At 39.3% G+C, this 15,426-nt stretch overlaps 2 protein-coding genes and 1 long non-coding RNA gene across 3 annotated transcripts in view; 2 read left to right on the top strand and 1 right to left on the bottom strand.

Moving 5' to 3' along the window:
• Window positions 1-373, top strand: part of LOC118748952 — a 5,568-nt gene extending 5,195 nt beyond the window's left edge. The window contains exon 3 of the long non-coding RNA XR_004994118.1: window positions 331-373. This is a non-coding gene — a long non-coding RNA (uncharacterized LOC118748952). The remainder of the gene's footprint in view (window positions 1-330) is intronic.
• Window positions 374-2,184: 1,811 nt separating this feature from the next.
• LOC118748261 (protein kish-A) lies at window positions 2,185-2,788 on the bottom strand. The gene is made up of 3 exons (XM_036482636.1): window positions 2,666-2,788; window positions 2,489-2,598; window positions 2,185-2,425 (listed from the first exon to the last, which is right to left on the bottom strand). Exons 1-3 carry the CDS (start codon window positions 2,666-2,668, stop codon window positions 2,320-2,322), a joined length of 219 nt encoding a protein of 72 aa, XP_036338529.1. The 5' UTR covers window positions 2,669-2,788; the 3' UTR covers window positions 2,185-2,319.
• A 975-nt stretch (window positions 2,789-3,763) lies between these two features.
• On the top strand, window positions 3,764-5,698 carry LOC118748953 (U3 small nucleolar RNA-associated protein 15 homolog). Its single transcript, XM_036483716.1, has 2 exons — window positions 3,764-4,001; window positions 4,077-5,698. The coding sequence occupies exons 1-2, from the start codon at window positions 3,912-3,914 to the stop codon at window positions 5,556-5,558; spliced, it is 1,572 nt and encodes a 523-aa protein (XP_036339609.1). The 5' UTR covers window positions 3,764-3,911; the 3' UTR covers window positions 5,559-5,698.
• The last annotated feature ends 9,728 nt before the right edge of the window (window positions 5,699-15,426 follow it).

Here is a 15,426-nt window from a genome sequence, read left to right on the forward strand (position 1 = left end):
AAGTCTGTCGGTAATTAGGGTACGGTACAATGTCAATTGTACCTTGTATTTTGACATTCGAAAATCCTGCTGAGTGCTGAGGTCACCTTTGTATAATTCTTCATGGAACGTAGCATTAATATTCTTCTTGGAACGTAGCACGCATGATTAATACATGCGTTCTTAGCCAACATATTGATTCCCGCATTTTCCACTTTGGGGAGTTTTTGTAATGTTACAACAATTAATTTTACACGTTAATTAATACTTAAAAGATACAAATATTCATACTCTTATATATCTTTACCTTAATTCACAGAGGCTCTAATCAACAAATTTTTTATTTTACAGGTAGGGCTTTTTAAAAAGTGGCATGTAACTCCGTTGTTTTTGGAACTAACACTCAGAGCTGGGTAAATGCAATTACATTACAATTACAATTACATTCCTCAGTAATTGTAATTAGGAATCAATTTCTTCAGTTCACAGCACAGGAATCGATTACTGTCTCAACTCCTTGAAGTAATTTCAAATGGAATTGTTTTTTTTTTTAATCCCGTTATAAGGAATTTCATATTGTAATTGGAATAAATTACGTGGTAGTAATGTAAAATGTAATTGATTTTTTTTTTATTCCATTCCTCAAAGTAATTTAAAAAGCAATCGAAAAATTTATATAAAAAAAATTACTGTTGAATTGCAATAGCTTGTTTAAATTCCTTGGTTGCTAACTGCCTTGAATAAATAACTTATACCTAAATAGTATTACTCATTGGACTTTAAGAAAGCTGAATAACTTAAACTGTAGCTGTTCAGTTTATAAGGTAACCGTTAAATTTTCCAGATCCTACCGCGAACGTGCTTCGCGGCAAATGAGACCCGTAAATGTCGAAGCAGGCATAACCCGCCGGAATACTTTCATGCTCGCCTTTTGCTGAAGAACAGTCCGGACTGTTGCTGCCTTGGGCACTGCCGTTCTCTTGGACTAATCCCTGCGTATCTATAAAAATATACTGACTTGTGTATATTATGGTACCCTTAATGCTACCTAAAATGGCGTGCCTTCTGGGGCCTTTGAAGTACTCTTACTGGTATCCTGCGTTACAAATGAGGATACAGTCCGCTTGAATTAAGAGCCTTGTCGGACTGGAGATCCTACCTCCTAAGAGTTTTATAAACAAATTGCATTGCTATGGCTAAATTTTGATGATAGCCCTGTAAGGACGCTAAAATTACACAAAAGAACGCCGACACGTAAAATTAATTTTGGATAGTACGGATCTGTATACCGTTTTTTTAGATAAGGTCATTTTGTCGTTATTTTCATTTTAAGTTTGCAATGCAAATGAAAAAAATTCAAACTTTAACATGGAAAAAGTTACTCATACGTAATGAGACCAACTACCTCATATCTCAAAGAAGTACAGCTTAGGTTAGGTTAAGTTAACGCCGCGAGCCGATTACGAAATTTTGAATGCGGCTAATTTCGATCCCTGAGCTGTTCAGAATTGCGAGCCAAAATGCTTCCATCTTAGCCTCGCGAAGGTTGGACAGTCTAAAAGAAAGCTCTAATGCAACTGTCCACATAGCCAAAATTCGACAACGCTCACGCCAACACAAAGCATAAAGATGGCCAACTCTCAACTTTTTAAGCCCCGAGAGCGAAAGCAGAGCCGACATTTTTAGAGATTTTGCGATATGGATCCCGATCCATCAATACTGCATGCTACACCGCAACAGCTGACGAGGCTCGCACACGAAAAGTTGAGAGTTGGCCATCTTTATGATTTGTGTTGGCGTGAGCGTTGTCGAATTTTGGCTATGTGGACAGCTGCATTAGATCTTAAATAGACGGCAGCGTTGATCCGGATCAACTCGGGAATTTACTACATTTGATCCGGATTAAGTCCGAGTTAATCCCGATCAACGCTGCCGTCTGTTTAAGCTTTTAGAACTCGTGTATTCATAGTCAGCTGTTGAAACGACGCCAACACCAACGCCAACGCAACGACAAAGCTCTATGTGGGCGGGCCTTGAGAAACATCAATGAAGAACAGAGCTAGGAAATTGAAATAAATTTTAGCTTAAAACTATACTTCAGCACCATTTCGATTTTCTTAATTTCAGTTAAATACGGCATAAAAATTCCGGGGACTCTTGCAAAACTTATGGAATTTCGATTGGAATTAGGCTTTATACAAGCAATACCATTAGCATATTTATAACATTTATTAGACCATACAACGTTTGCTTATCGTTAAAAACATTTAATTATAAAAATGCAATTTTATATCTAAACAGAAAATCGTTTAACGTATTTTAAGAATAAAAAACTTTCTATCACGTCCAGAATAAAATGGATATTGCCATGCCCACACACGCCACAGCAACATACGGCGACTTTCGTTCTCCTATACGCGCTAGTTTCCAAAACACTCCTAGCAACCTACGAATATGAAAATCTTAAGATAAAGCTTTAAATACGCATATAACTACAAGCAAAACTTACCCCGTCTTATTTCGGTCCATTATACTAGGGAAGAGGGAACGCAAATATGCACAAGTGCATATGAGCAGCAGGATCACTGATAACAAACTTTGAAAATTGAAAAGTGCACTCTGCAAGCAGCGAATAAGTTATGTATGCCGTTTATGTACTTAAATTGATAACTCAAGTTTTACTCACCATTTTAAATTTTTATGCCTCCATAAATTAATAATTTAATAATAGTCAAATAAAAACAATTATTCGTTGTAGAATGACGTGCCTACATCTGACATTTTGTTTTTTTGTTTAGCTACGAACGTCAAAATAAATGCAGAGGAAAGAAAGGGCCATTCACACTTGTTCCACTTCAGTGTTGGTAACCACATTTTTAGAGGGATGGATGTGCACCTTGCCTAATTTTTTATTTTTTCTTGTATTAGCTGCATTTTTTTGAGAGCGAGCGGCAAACGAACGCTCAATTCGGGTAAAATTTCCTTTTAGCTACCTAAGCAACTCTGTTAGTAGCTGGCTAGAGACTTCTGATTAGTTTAATGGGATTAAGATACAAAAACAATTTAAATTAGTAATTATGCGAGGTATTTGCGTAATATATGTATATACTTATTTAAAATATAAAACACGTATATAAGAAACAAAAATTTCCCTCTCTACTTTCCCATTATCAATTCAAAATAGAGCAGCTTTTTCACTTAACAACACTTTTGCTTTGCCTGTATTTCGGCATTTAAGCGATGGTTCTTTTGTAGCTCGGTTGCAAAAGAATGCACCTATTACATATATAATTTTTCAAATATAATCAAATTTTTCATATGAAGAAAAAACTCGTATGGTACCAAGCATTATCCAACTACACAAGATCTGACAAGATGAAGCAAAATAAAACCGCAATTTTCTGGCTGAGGCTTGTAATTTCGGTGCCATGTTATTTTCTTTGAAATTAATCAAAAGTAAACAATGAATATGAAGACGAAGCACACCGGCAGGTTCTGCAATTCACTTCCGAGTGAATTTGAGTCAAGTTGGCTTTGAATTCGAATGGACAGTGGTTGAACTTCACTCAGAAGTAAATTTCAGAACCTGCCCGATAAAGAAAAATATTAAAGCAATTTTTAAGCGCATTTTTGTGCTAACCATAATTACATTTGAACAAAAAATTTATAGAAAATCGCTTAAAAACCACCGCCAAAAACTGAAAATAAACCACCGCCAAAATGCACACAAAGTGAAATTGTAGTTTTAAGGGCAAAATTCCCTATATGTTTATATGTACATTCCAACAAAGCAACACTGTTTGTGAAATGACAACACGTGCATGAAAAAGTCAAAACATTAAATGCCGCTTTGATCTTCTCGCACTTATTTGTTTTTCATACAACAGACTTCTCAAATATCTGTTATAAACCCCATTTGGATAACATAAAAAATGCCGCAATTTAAACCGCTCAATACAAAGAAGTACATCAAGACCGGGAAGGTCGTAACACCGGATACTCTATACTGGAAGCAATTAAGTGTAAGTTTATCATCCCATATATAAAAATATGTAAACAATTGTGCATTTATGTATCATGGGATTTCGTTTTTGCAGGTACCTACTCTGGTAAAAGAATTCGGCGCCATTGACTATGTGGACTTCAGTCCGATAGAGCCTCATTATTTCGCTGTGACTTGCTCAGTGCGTGTGCAAATTTACAACCCTATCACAAAATTGGTGGTGAAAAATTTGTCCCGCTTTCAAGAAACTGCTTACGGAGGTACATTTCGACAGGATGGCCGTCTGCTTGTAGCTGGCGATGAGCAAGGCTTTCTCAAACTCTTCGATTCGTCCAGCAAAAATGTTTTGCGTCTTTTTAAGGGACACAAAGCGCCGGTACACCGCGCACAATTTACACAGGATCTACTGCATATAGCTAGTTTCTCGGATGATCGTACGGTTAAATTATGGGACATTGGGACTGAGAAAACTACGCTTACTTTTGCAGAGCATGAGGATTATGTGCGCGCTGGCGCGGTAAATCCCATGTCACCAGACACATTAATATCAGGTGGTTACGACGGTAAAATTAAGATGTATGACACACGTACACAAAACGTTTCGTTCAGTATTGATCATGGGAGCCCAGTTGAATCTTTGCTGTTTCTGCCAACGGGTGGTATATTTATCAGCGCAGGTGGTACAGAAATGCGTGTGTGGGATGCTTTCGCTGGATGTCGACTTTTAACGAAAGTATCACAACACCACAAAACCATTACAAGTCTACGTCTCGGTTCCAATGGGAAGCGTATACTTTCTGGGAGCTTGGATCGTCATGTCAAGATCTATGATGTCGCAACATACCAAACTGTGCACACGCTTGATTTCCCCAACGCCGTGCTGAGTCTTGGAGTTGCGCCGGGAGATCAAACTGTTGTGGCGGGTATGGTAGACGGGCTTATTTCAATACAAAATATGGAAATAGATCGCAATAAAGAAGCGAAACCAAAACGTAATGCTAACAAACAGCGCCGGCTGACTTCGATGAAAGTAGATCACAATATCCGTGATGAAAAGACACCGAAGCTATATTCATATGACAATCTCCTCCGCAAATACGAATATGTTAAGTGCTTGAATGTTGTAATGGCATCTCATTTCGCACGTGGCTATCCTGAAATAACAATTACAGTTATGCAAGAGCTCATACATCGCAAGGGTTTGCATCGGGCGTTAGCAGCACGCAGTCATGAATTTCTCTCGCGACTCATCTCGTTCATATGCCGTTTCATTGGGGAACATCGATTCATGCGAACAATGATTGATGTGGCAGCGACTTTGCTGGATGTATATGCCGGAACCTTTCATGAATTTACAGGTGAATTGGGAAAAGATTTTATAAGACTGGCAGGGGTGTTGCGGCGGGAAATAAACTTAACATACAATTTAATGGAACTCCAAGGAGGTTTGGAATTGCTCGAAACCGCTGCAGGCGGCGTAGAAAACGGTGACGAGTATCACAGATTTGTAAAAGATGATAACGATCAATTAAAACAGTCCGCCCAAGCAAAGGAGTCCTCTATTTTGACTGTATAACAGCCGGATGCAATGGAAGAATGATATGTATGTGTTGAAGTAATAAACAATTTCAAGTTATTCTTTAGTATATGTACGTGCATATATAATTGTACCAAATGTAATTTAAATAAAAAATGTAGATAGGTATTTTAAAGCTATTTGGCTTACAATTAATGTTAAAAAAGAGGGGTGTAGAACGTAGAATCAAGCAGTGCGAATTATCCGTAGTTTAAAAACATTCCCACGACAGCCGGTTCTACGTACCGGAATGACTCGGGGGGGTTTACCCGACCAAGGGCTGTTGTTTCGGCGACCTAACCCCTCTTAGATCGGCGATACCCATTAATCATTGTTCGTCCATGGAGTAACTCCTTGGAGCCGGATTGCTCCGCATCCTTCTTCTCCGGGCGGGTGTTGAACCCAAGCCCGGACCAGAAACATATTTCTGCTGTGTTTGCCAGAATCGACTCCATCCGAACTCCTCTTCGGTTAGGGGCAACTCATGCAACGGATGGAGTCACCCAATAACCTGCTCTGGTCTTAGGTCTCACCGGGAGTGGACCACAAGCTATGTGGCTCCCTGCTGCTCAAGCCAAACGGCACAATCAGCCTCCACGCTACCCGCTCGCGCAATGCACCCAACACCCGAAGAGCCTGCACGGCTCCGAGAAGCTCCTTTGGGCAGCAGCAAACCTCCCAACCCCCCTCTCCCCCACAGTCTACCGGCCCGTCCAACTCGCGCGTGCGAGCCAACCAGCAGCTCCTGGTTGCACATAGTACCTGCACCGTATGCCAGAGCAGAATATACCGGAACGTGACATCGGTCAAATGCAACTCATGCCTAGGCTGGTGTCACTTCCACCTATGCTCTGGCCTACGCACCACGCGCGAGTGGACTGCGAACTTCAGTGCCCCATGCTGTAGAGCACCGCTAACACAGACAACAGCGTCCTCATTGCAGCCACCTACCAACAGCAAGCGCGTCAGATACAACAGGCCCAAGGTAGACCTTACTCCTCCCTCACCCCCCCGTATCGCGACTAGCCTCCCAAGGCATACGAAACTCCTACAACTCAACTGCAACGGATTGCATAGTAAGATTGAGGAGATAGTAGTCTTTATGGGTCGGCATGGCATATTGATAGCTGCGGTCCAAGAAACGAAGTGGCACAACAACTCTGTTGGTTTGCGGAGCCTACAATGTGCTCCGTAAAGATCGCGAGCGAGATAATGGTGGCGGATTAGCGTTCATCCTACACCACACAGTGCAGTATCGGCTTATCGAAGAAGACATCGACCCGAGGGACACCACCTTAGAATGTCAGGGCATAGCTGTCCGGTCAGGCGATGTCGAGCTCGAAATATTTAACGTCTATATACCCCGTCACCTGCTGCCCGGCAGGTTATCACCCTGACATATGTGCGCTACTCAGAGGTGAAAACCGAATGGTAGTAGGTGACTTCAACGCGCACCACGATCTCTGGCACTCAAGCCTGGCCAATGATCGTAGGGGAAATCTTTTGGCTGAGCATATAGACGATTCGACATTCTGCACCATGAACCACGATTCCCCCACCAGGAATGTGGGTAGCTGCAGCAGCTCGCCAGACCTCACAATTGCTCTGGCTACTGCAGAAGGCTAAATTCCTACCTGTGTAGGTTAAATGCGGATGTGCCGAACGAATGTCCGACATGCGGAGAGACCCCTCACGACTCGAAACATCTCTTCGCATGCCCGGAAAACCCCCCAACCCTAAAGGCGTCGTCCCTATGGACTGACCCCATAGAGGCTGCACGCTTCTTGGGGCTGCCGTTAGTGAAACTCGACGACAACGACTGAGATATCAGCCGATCTGGGCGGGGTTGTTGTAGCCGCTACAACAACAACAACAACCTCACAATTGCTAGCGCTGGTCTGATCAATAGCATATCATGGCGACCTATGCTAACACTAGCATCAGACCATCTACCCATAATCATCTCGATGAATAAGCCCACCGACTTTACTCCCGCGGACCACCGAACCTACACCAACTTTAACAAAGCTGATCGGGACGGCTTCGCGGAAGTTACCGAGAGCAGCTTCGCTTCCCTTCCCACACCAACAAACATACATGCTGGCGAACGCCAGTTCCGCAGGATAGTCACTGCCGCAGCGGCTCGCTTCATCCCGTCCGGACGTATCGCGGAAGTCCGCCCAAATTTCCCGGCCGAAGCAGCTGTTCTAGCAAATGAGCGTGACCATCTACGCCAGATCGATCCCGGGGACCCGACGGAATCTGTATGTTGATGCTAAAACATTTGGGGCCTAAGGGTGTAGCTTACCAAACGGAGGTCCTCAACCTGTCTATGGCCACTCTCATCATTCCTGATGTGTGGAAATCAGGGAGAGTGGTCCCACTGCTGAAACCGGGGAAGCCCGTCAACAAAGGAGACCCTTATCGCCCGATAACGCTACTTTCCCCGGTCACAAAGACACTTGAGGTCCTGCTCCTCCCATACTTCACCTGCCACCTGACCCCAGCGAAGCACCAGCACGGATTCCGTAAAGTGCATAGCACAGCAACAGCACTTAATGCCATAAACACCCAAATAACTCGTGGCCTAAATCGAAACCACCCCTAGTAGCGCTGGACTGGTCAAAGGCGTTTGACACCGTCTGCCAATCCACGCTGCTAGAAGACATCGAGGCCTCCTCACTCCCACAGGGACTGAAGCGATGGTCGGCGAATTATATGAGTGGTCGACAGTCGTCAGTAATCTTCCGAGATCAAACCTCGAAACCAAGAAGAATTAAACAAGGGGTTCCACAAGGTGGTGTTCTCTCCTCCTTATTATTTAACTTCTACATCTCGAAACTTCCCCAGCCACCTAAGGGAGTTTCTCTGATCTCATACGCTGACGATTGCTCGATTTTGACGTCCGGGAATGGAATTGATGACCTCTGCTCAAAAGTAAATGACTATCTCTCCAGCCTTTCTCGCTTCTTCACTGCAAGGAGCCTAACACTCTCCCCAACGAAATCAACAGCGCACCACTTCACCACCTGGACGAAGGAGGTCAGGCTAGAATTAGGAATACACTTCGATGGCACACCAATACCGACTGTAAACAACCCGAAAATTTTAGGGGTCACCTTCGATAGCCTGCTCTCCTACTCCACGCACACAACCGCAGTTGTCAATAGAGTACAGAGCCGCAACAAGGCGCCAGTTTGGATGCAGTGGAGAAGCTACAGACTTGTCAGAACGCCGCCCTCCGGACAGCGACTGGATGCCTTCTGATGACGCCTGAGCACCACATACACAGCGAGGCCCAACTGCTCCTCGTAATGGAATACAACAAAATGCTTTGTAAGCAATTTCTGGTGGGGTATCACAGAAGCGAACACCCAAACAGACCTCTGCTTCAGGAGGAGCCTCTGCCCAGGCAGTCCAGCAATACGTAAACCAACCACTGGACCCGACAACATACAGACGAACCATTAACGACATCCATAGAGAGTCAGTCACCACCTACCTTGACTCTCGACCTATGAAGGCCGTAATAGGAGCCCAATCACCACCTGCAGAAGAGACGGAGTTTCAACTGCCAAGAGAGACCCGCGTTACCCTGGCTCAATTACGGTCTGGATACTGTAGCCGCCTCAACAGCTACCTGGAGAATCCCCTCACGACACCAACCAACTCTTCACATGCCAGCTCAATCCGACTCAGCTAGCACCCCTCTCCCTCTGGTCCGACCCCATTGAAACAGCTCGTTTCCTCCCGTTAGTTGAGCTTGACGAAAATGATTGAATGTTGACCCGCAAAAAGGCGGGGCTTAGTAGTGTCGCTACAACAACAACATCCGTAGTTTAAAAATTTAATTGTTTACTCCTGTTTTCAAAGCAGGTGATAAATGCCAAATTTCCAACTACAGACCTATTTCTAAACTCACTAACTTTGCTAAATTGTTTGAAAAAGCTGTTAGTACTAAAATGACTTTTGCAATTAAGCCGTTTATATATATTTCCCAACATGGTTTTATCCCTGGACGCTCAACTGTTACCAACCTAGCAGTATTCTCAAATTACTGCATCTCTTCTTTTGTCGATGGATGCCAGGTTGATACTATATATACCGATATATCGAAAGCGTTTGATAGAGTTTGCCATAGGTTATTATTGTGTAAGTTACGCTCTTTTGGCTTTCACTCCAAGTTTCTGGATTGGCTCAAATCCTATCTAGTCAACAGAGTCAACTTTGTTTCAGTGGATAGTGTAGCCTCATTCATATGTTGCTACTTCGGGCGTTCCCCAAGGCAGCATATTAGGTCCGTTACTTTTCTTAATTTTTATTAATGATGCCAGTGCTTGTTTCAAACAATGTAATCACCTCTTATATGCGGATGATTTGAAAATTTTCAAATATGTAAAAACTAACGTTGATATACAGACTATTCAAAATGAGTTAAATATCTTCTGTGACTGGGGTAGGCGAAATAAACTAGAATCATATTTCAGACTCCGCTAGAGAGATCGAAACTGGAGTATGCGTCTGTCATTTGGAATCCTTATTTTGATACGCACTCAAAAAGAGTGCTTTTGCTTTATACCTAATGTGACTCACTATTTCATAGATCAAATAAGTACAGCTTAGGTTGGGTTAAGTTCACACCTCCAGTCAACTACGAAATTTCATTGCGGCTTATTTCGATGCATGGGATCTTAGTGTTTGTTCAGAAGTACCAGCCAAAATGCTTCCATCTTCGCCTCATGAAGGTTGGACAGTCTAAAAGAAAGTGTGGAAATGACTCCACTTCATCTTCCTCTTGACAGCTGGTACAAAACGATCAGTTGAAATTCCTAGTCTCACCGCATGAATACCAGTCGCACAATGGCAAGTCAGAACCCCCATAACTAGCCCTTGAGAGGTAAAATGCTTTAAAGTGCCCTATAAAAACATTTGATGCAGCAGAAAAACGTCTTCTTTTCCTTTTTATGACACAAAATTACTAGGTTTCCCTTAGCCTAGTAGCATTTCGTGCTTCGACAATACTGTCTGCAATATCCGCAGGCGCTGTGTACAACATATGTTTGTTAAGCGCCAGTGTAGGTGTGGTTCCTAATGCTTCGCTAATTCCTGTTATACAGGTGTAGCCTTCATTTAGAAAATAATGAAACACTAAAATGTTTGCCATTTTAATTTGGATATTCCGATTTATTCACGTTCATGTACTTTAACTTAAGTAATGTTGTCGCATTTACATTTATTAATGAAATGATTCACATAACTATGTACGTATGCACTGTAAAATATATTTGCAATTTATAATAGTAATAATAATGCAGCTGTCGTAGTTGTATTAATTATAATGCAATTACATATGTATTTATATTTCTAATATGTATGTAGGTATGCAATGTATTTTATATTTATATATATATATAGGTTGTGTATAAGTATGCTTCCAGAATTTAAAATAAAATTTATATTTATATACATATGTGCACATATGTAGATCTCTTTACCCACTGTAGCCTACATTCTTACTACTAGCATACTAATATACTAGTACACAATTGTAATGTAACTACAGAGTGATACGTCTGTAATTTGTTGTTAATTCTTTCATTATATTTTTGCAATTATTCTCATTAAATTTAACCAGAACTGAATAAAAATTTTCGTTAATCGTTTCATGTAATTTATTTATGCACTTATTAGCAAAATTTTATATTTTTGTAAATTTTAACTACATTTATTGTAGAGGTGTATGTACAGCACTGTCCAGTAGTATTCGTACTGCACAAGCATTTGTAATCAATCATTTACACGCACAGTTAGTATGCATTTACATATGTAAGTATGTATGTGGCTGCGACTGCACAAAGTACATTACTATGCTATACATTAAAAGTTAACTCTATCGTTTTATTTACTTTTTCTTAATGAATTTTACATTTCGTATTGGCGCAAATTAAATCACTTTATTTTTTATTTAAATATGTATTTCACTTATAATTACTATTTTTTATTGTATTGCGTTTGTTGTGTGTTTATGTATTTATATTTAAAGGTTCGATGAATTTAACGCATTAATTTATTTTTTATTTTATTTTTTTTTTTGTTTGGTAAATATGGACATCTCAGTTGCGCATAGTTTATCTGAAGTTTCTTTGAATAAAAGAGTTTGCGTTTTAACGGTTGGTAAAAATATATGAAAAAAAAAAACAGAATTTAATATTGCATGCCAATATCGTTTAACCGTTATGTTGAAAAATTTTTTTGCATAATAGTATTTCAACGATCCGTGGAAACCAAGTTGAACGAAAAACTTTTTTGTCGAAAGTTTTCAAATCGCAAATATAAAGTATTGCTGTCCTTAGAACTTTACTCCAAGGCGCTTATAAAATATAAGACACAAATTCGAGTTGAAAAAAATATTTTAGCATAGACAAAAACCTTCCAAAGAAAGAAAAAAATATGAGTGTTAGTACTTAAATTTAAACCAAAGCTTAGAATCCAGGTCTCAAAAAATATATAAAAATATTTTTCGTTTGCTTAAAAAGTGGTTCGCCTCTGCTGTAAATTTTGAATATGAATTGAAGCTTGAAAAAAACATAGATATATACTCAAAAATCTAAAAGTAAAAAATTGTATATTCGTACGACAAGAAAAAAAAACTCAAAAAAGTAAGAAAAACGAATTTTTTTTTTAATATTAAGTACGTATGTATATGCTAAAAATGGAAGCGCTATAGAAAAGTAAAATATAAACTGTAAACGTCTTACAGCCAGTTTCACCAAAGCAATTTAAGTGAAAAATAATTTAAAATTTTTGAATTTTATATGGAAATTGGCAGAAAACAAAAAATCATTTACCATTTGAATTGCTAGTGAAACCGGTTGTTAATCATATATCTATAAATAAAAATAATAAGATAAATTGACACCATAAAATAGTTATAAAAATGTAAGAAAATTATTATATATTATATGTATATAAAAACTTTATCATTTTGACTAAAAATAAATGAAACGTAGTTTTCTAAAAACTCTCAACATCAAAGAAAGTGGTAAAAATAAAAAATCAACAATGCATATTGGTTGATGCCGTTAACATTTATTTTGACTAAAATATAAACAAGAAAAATATTTTGACTGTAAATTAAAAAAAGTTGGCTCAAAAATTTTTGTTTATAAAAAATTTACTTGTAACGTGACAAATATTTGAAGGGTAAAATTATTTTACATAAAGCACATTCACATGATTCAATAATAAAAGGTTTGCTCACAAAATAGTTTTCTCGCTCCCTCTTGACAAAATCGGCTCCCTTAGCAAGGCACTGTGTGTGTGTGCAAATGCGTGTACATATGCATGGAATTTTGAGGTTCGAAGGAAGGGGAAATTCAATTGAGTATTGAAAAAAAATCTGCTTTGATTATGGGCCAGCCACACGTGCATATGCAAGTCCGAAAAACTCTGTATATTCGCTTTTAGGCTGTTCGAATAGATCTGCAGTGAGAAATATCCAGCAGCAACTAGTAGGAGAGTAACGAACAATTCTCTCTCAAATAAAAAAAGAATACGCAAAAAAAAATACGCGAACGCAAAATTAGCAAAAACATGCAAATTATATGTAAAGCTGATCGAAATGTTGTTTACATAAAAATGCATAGAACAGAAATCATGAAGAGAATATACAGCGTGGCGACAAATAACTGTTACCCAGGTTTATTTGAGAAATAAAAGGGTCCTTTATAGATTTTGCGAAAAAAGTATTTTATTGTTAATTTTCCACAGATTTTACTTTAGTTGTATTAATTAGTTTTTAAATTTTAATTCTTATTTACATTTGCCAGCAGTGTAAACTTTAACAGAAAAGTTCATTTGGCACGCAGGTCTTCGTCAGTTCATTTATTCCATATCTTCTGTAACCATAGGCGTATTTCCCCCATTTTGAGTTTCATATACTCGCCCTTTTGTCCAACATAAGGCCTCATACTCAAAAATCGAAGACTCGGAACTGGTGATTAGGACGGCCATTCATGCGACCAACCTATACAGTATTTTCTTTTTTGTATTTTTTATAAAAAGCATAAGAAAAAATACACCTGAAAAAGACTTGCGGCCAAATGAACTTTTCTCTCAAAGTTTAAACTGCTGGTAAATAGGGATTAAAATTAAATAACTAATTAATAATTTATGCGCATCTTCAAACTGGGATGATTGTTTTTTTTTTTACGGGAACAAAGTTAATGTCACAGGAAGCTTGCATTGGCCACTTGCAAGTGCCAGGCCTTTTCGAAGTTTTCGATCATTTCTATTATCTACTTGCAGCGTGCAACTAACACGTGTGATCGCGTAAAGTTAAAAAAAATGTTTTTAAATAAAAAATAAAAAACAATTTGAGTGTTGCTGTGATTCGATTCTATTTACCGTAAGTGCCATTTTACACGCTCCGGGTTTTGACTACCCGGCAGCCGGTTTGCCGGCACAAGTTATATGTAATCGGCCACCACTTTGTGCAAAAGCTGCCTGTAATTACTTTACATCAGTAATGCTCAGAGAGAGCTTTCAATGAGGGAGTGAGAAAATAAGACTATTCCTTGAAAGAATAATAGCTAAAATTTAACATTTTTGTACCAAAAGTAAAAAACAAAATACATGCAAGTTTTTGTTTTTGCACTAACACTTCTGCCTGAAATGAGTTTGGCTTAAAATATTCTTTGTTCTTTTAAATAAAAAAATCAGAAAATATCTTTAAATGGTATTTAAAGAAATAAAAATTAATAAGACGAAGTTTACGCGCGGAAACTTTTGACGTCGCGATTTTGGGAATTCTTTGTGGGTGTTTCTCTTTCGTTTGCAATCGCTGTCAGCTTTGAACCCACAACAGTTGGGTTCCCACGACAGTCGGGTGTACGTAACCGGAAAGACCCAGATTAATATCTGGCCAAGGCCTGCCTCTCCAGCATCATTCCCCAAAAACGCTTTGGGGAATTTATATGATGTTACAACAACAACAACCTACAACAGTCGGGTGTACTCAAACTCTGTTATGGAGAGACATGTCCCAGCGAGTACACTATGACTGTACTGAGGGTATGGAAACAGACTGAATCTTTCAGTTACCTTGGAAATCTTTCCAAGCATCTTCTAAGCGGAAGTGTTTGCCATTATTCTGAGCGCAGAGATTAACCTTCGTAGGAATTATCGAAGGGAGAGGATCTTTATACTCAGCCCTATTCTGCATTTCGATTACGTTCCCGCATTCCGCTCCGCAAGAATCGAACTTAGGTATTCTGCGCTACGATCGAATCGAAAGAGGAAGAGAGAAAACATCTTTCAAAATCAGCTGTTTGCCTAGGAATTTGTGAACTCGAAACAAAACAAAGAAATATTGGCCACCAAACTATAGCAGCTTATGAAGTTGGAGTTTGTAAATATTTTAAAATAACTAAATATATCTAGCATCACTATAATTTAAAAATAAAATTTCGCTTGCTCTTAATTTAAGTGGAAACATATTATAAGAATGAAATCCATAGCCGAGGCGTTATTGCTTGAAGAGGGGGACGAGTCCCAGATTGCTGATGCGGAAGTTGAAAGGCGGAGATTTAGGGACATGTTTGATCCTTCTCAGATGAGTGAAGAGTAATAAGAAATTCATCTTGAACTGTATTACTCATCCCTCAAATCCAGTTATCTTATAAACGTTGTTTGAGCAGTCCACAACATTTGCATTTACTACAGAGTGGAAGATTTGAACGCAAATGAATTCCATTTTGAAAGCCGTCAGGAGGAGGGGAAGAACAAAGCTTATCCTTCCATAGCAAATCGAATTCGAGACAACATACACACCTCTTTTTAAAAAGTTAGTAAAATCGAGTGCAATAAT

Source organism: Rhagoletis pomonella, unplaced genomic scaffold, assembly GCF_013731165.1.
Source record: "Rhagoletis pomonella isolate Grant_MI unplaced genomic scaffold, Rhpom_1.0 Rhpom_scaffold_00013, whole genome shotgun sequence".
Taxonomy (NCBI): Eukaryota; Metazoa; Arthropoda; class Insecta; order Diptera; family Tephritidae; genus Rhagoletis; species Rhagoletis pomonella.

Bases quoted from the DNA above. Each gene is read 5' to 3' on its own strand.
- LOC118748953 (XM_036483716.1), top strand. From the start codon at position 3,912: ATGCCGCAATTTAAACCGCTCAATACAAAGAAGTACATCAAGACCGGG. The intron at 4,002-4,076 runs GTAAGTTTATCA...TCGTTTTTGCAG, and splicing joins TATACTGGAAGCAATTAAGT to GTACCTACTCTGGTAAAAGA.
- LOC118748261 (XM_036482636.1), bottom strand. The intron at 2,426-2,488 runs GTAAGTTTTGCT...TCATATTCGTAG, and splicing joins ATGGACCGAAATAAGACGGG to GTTGCTAGGAGTGTTTTGGA.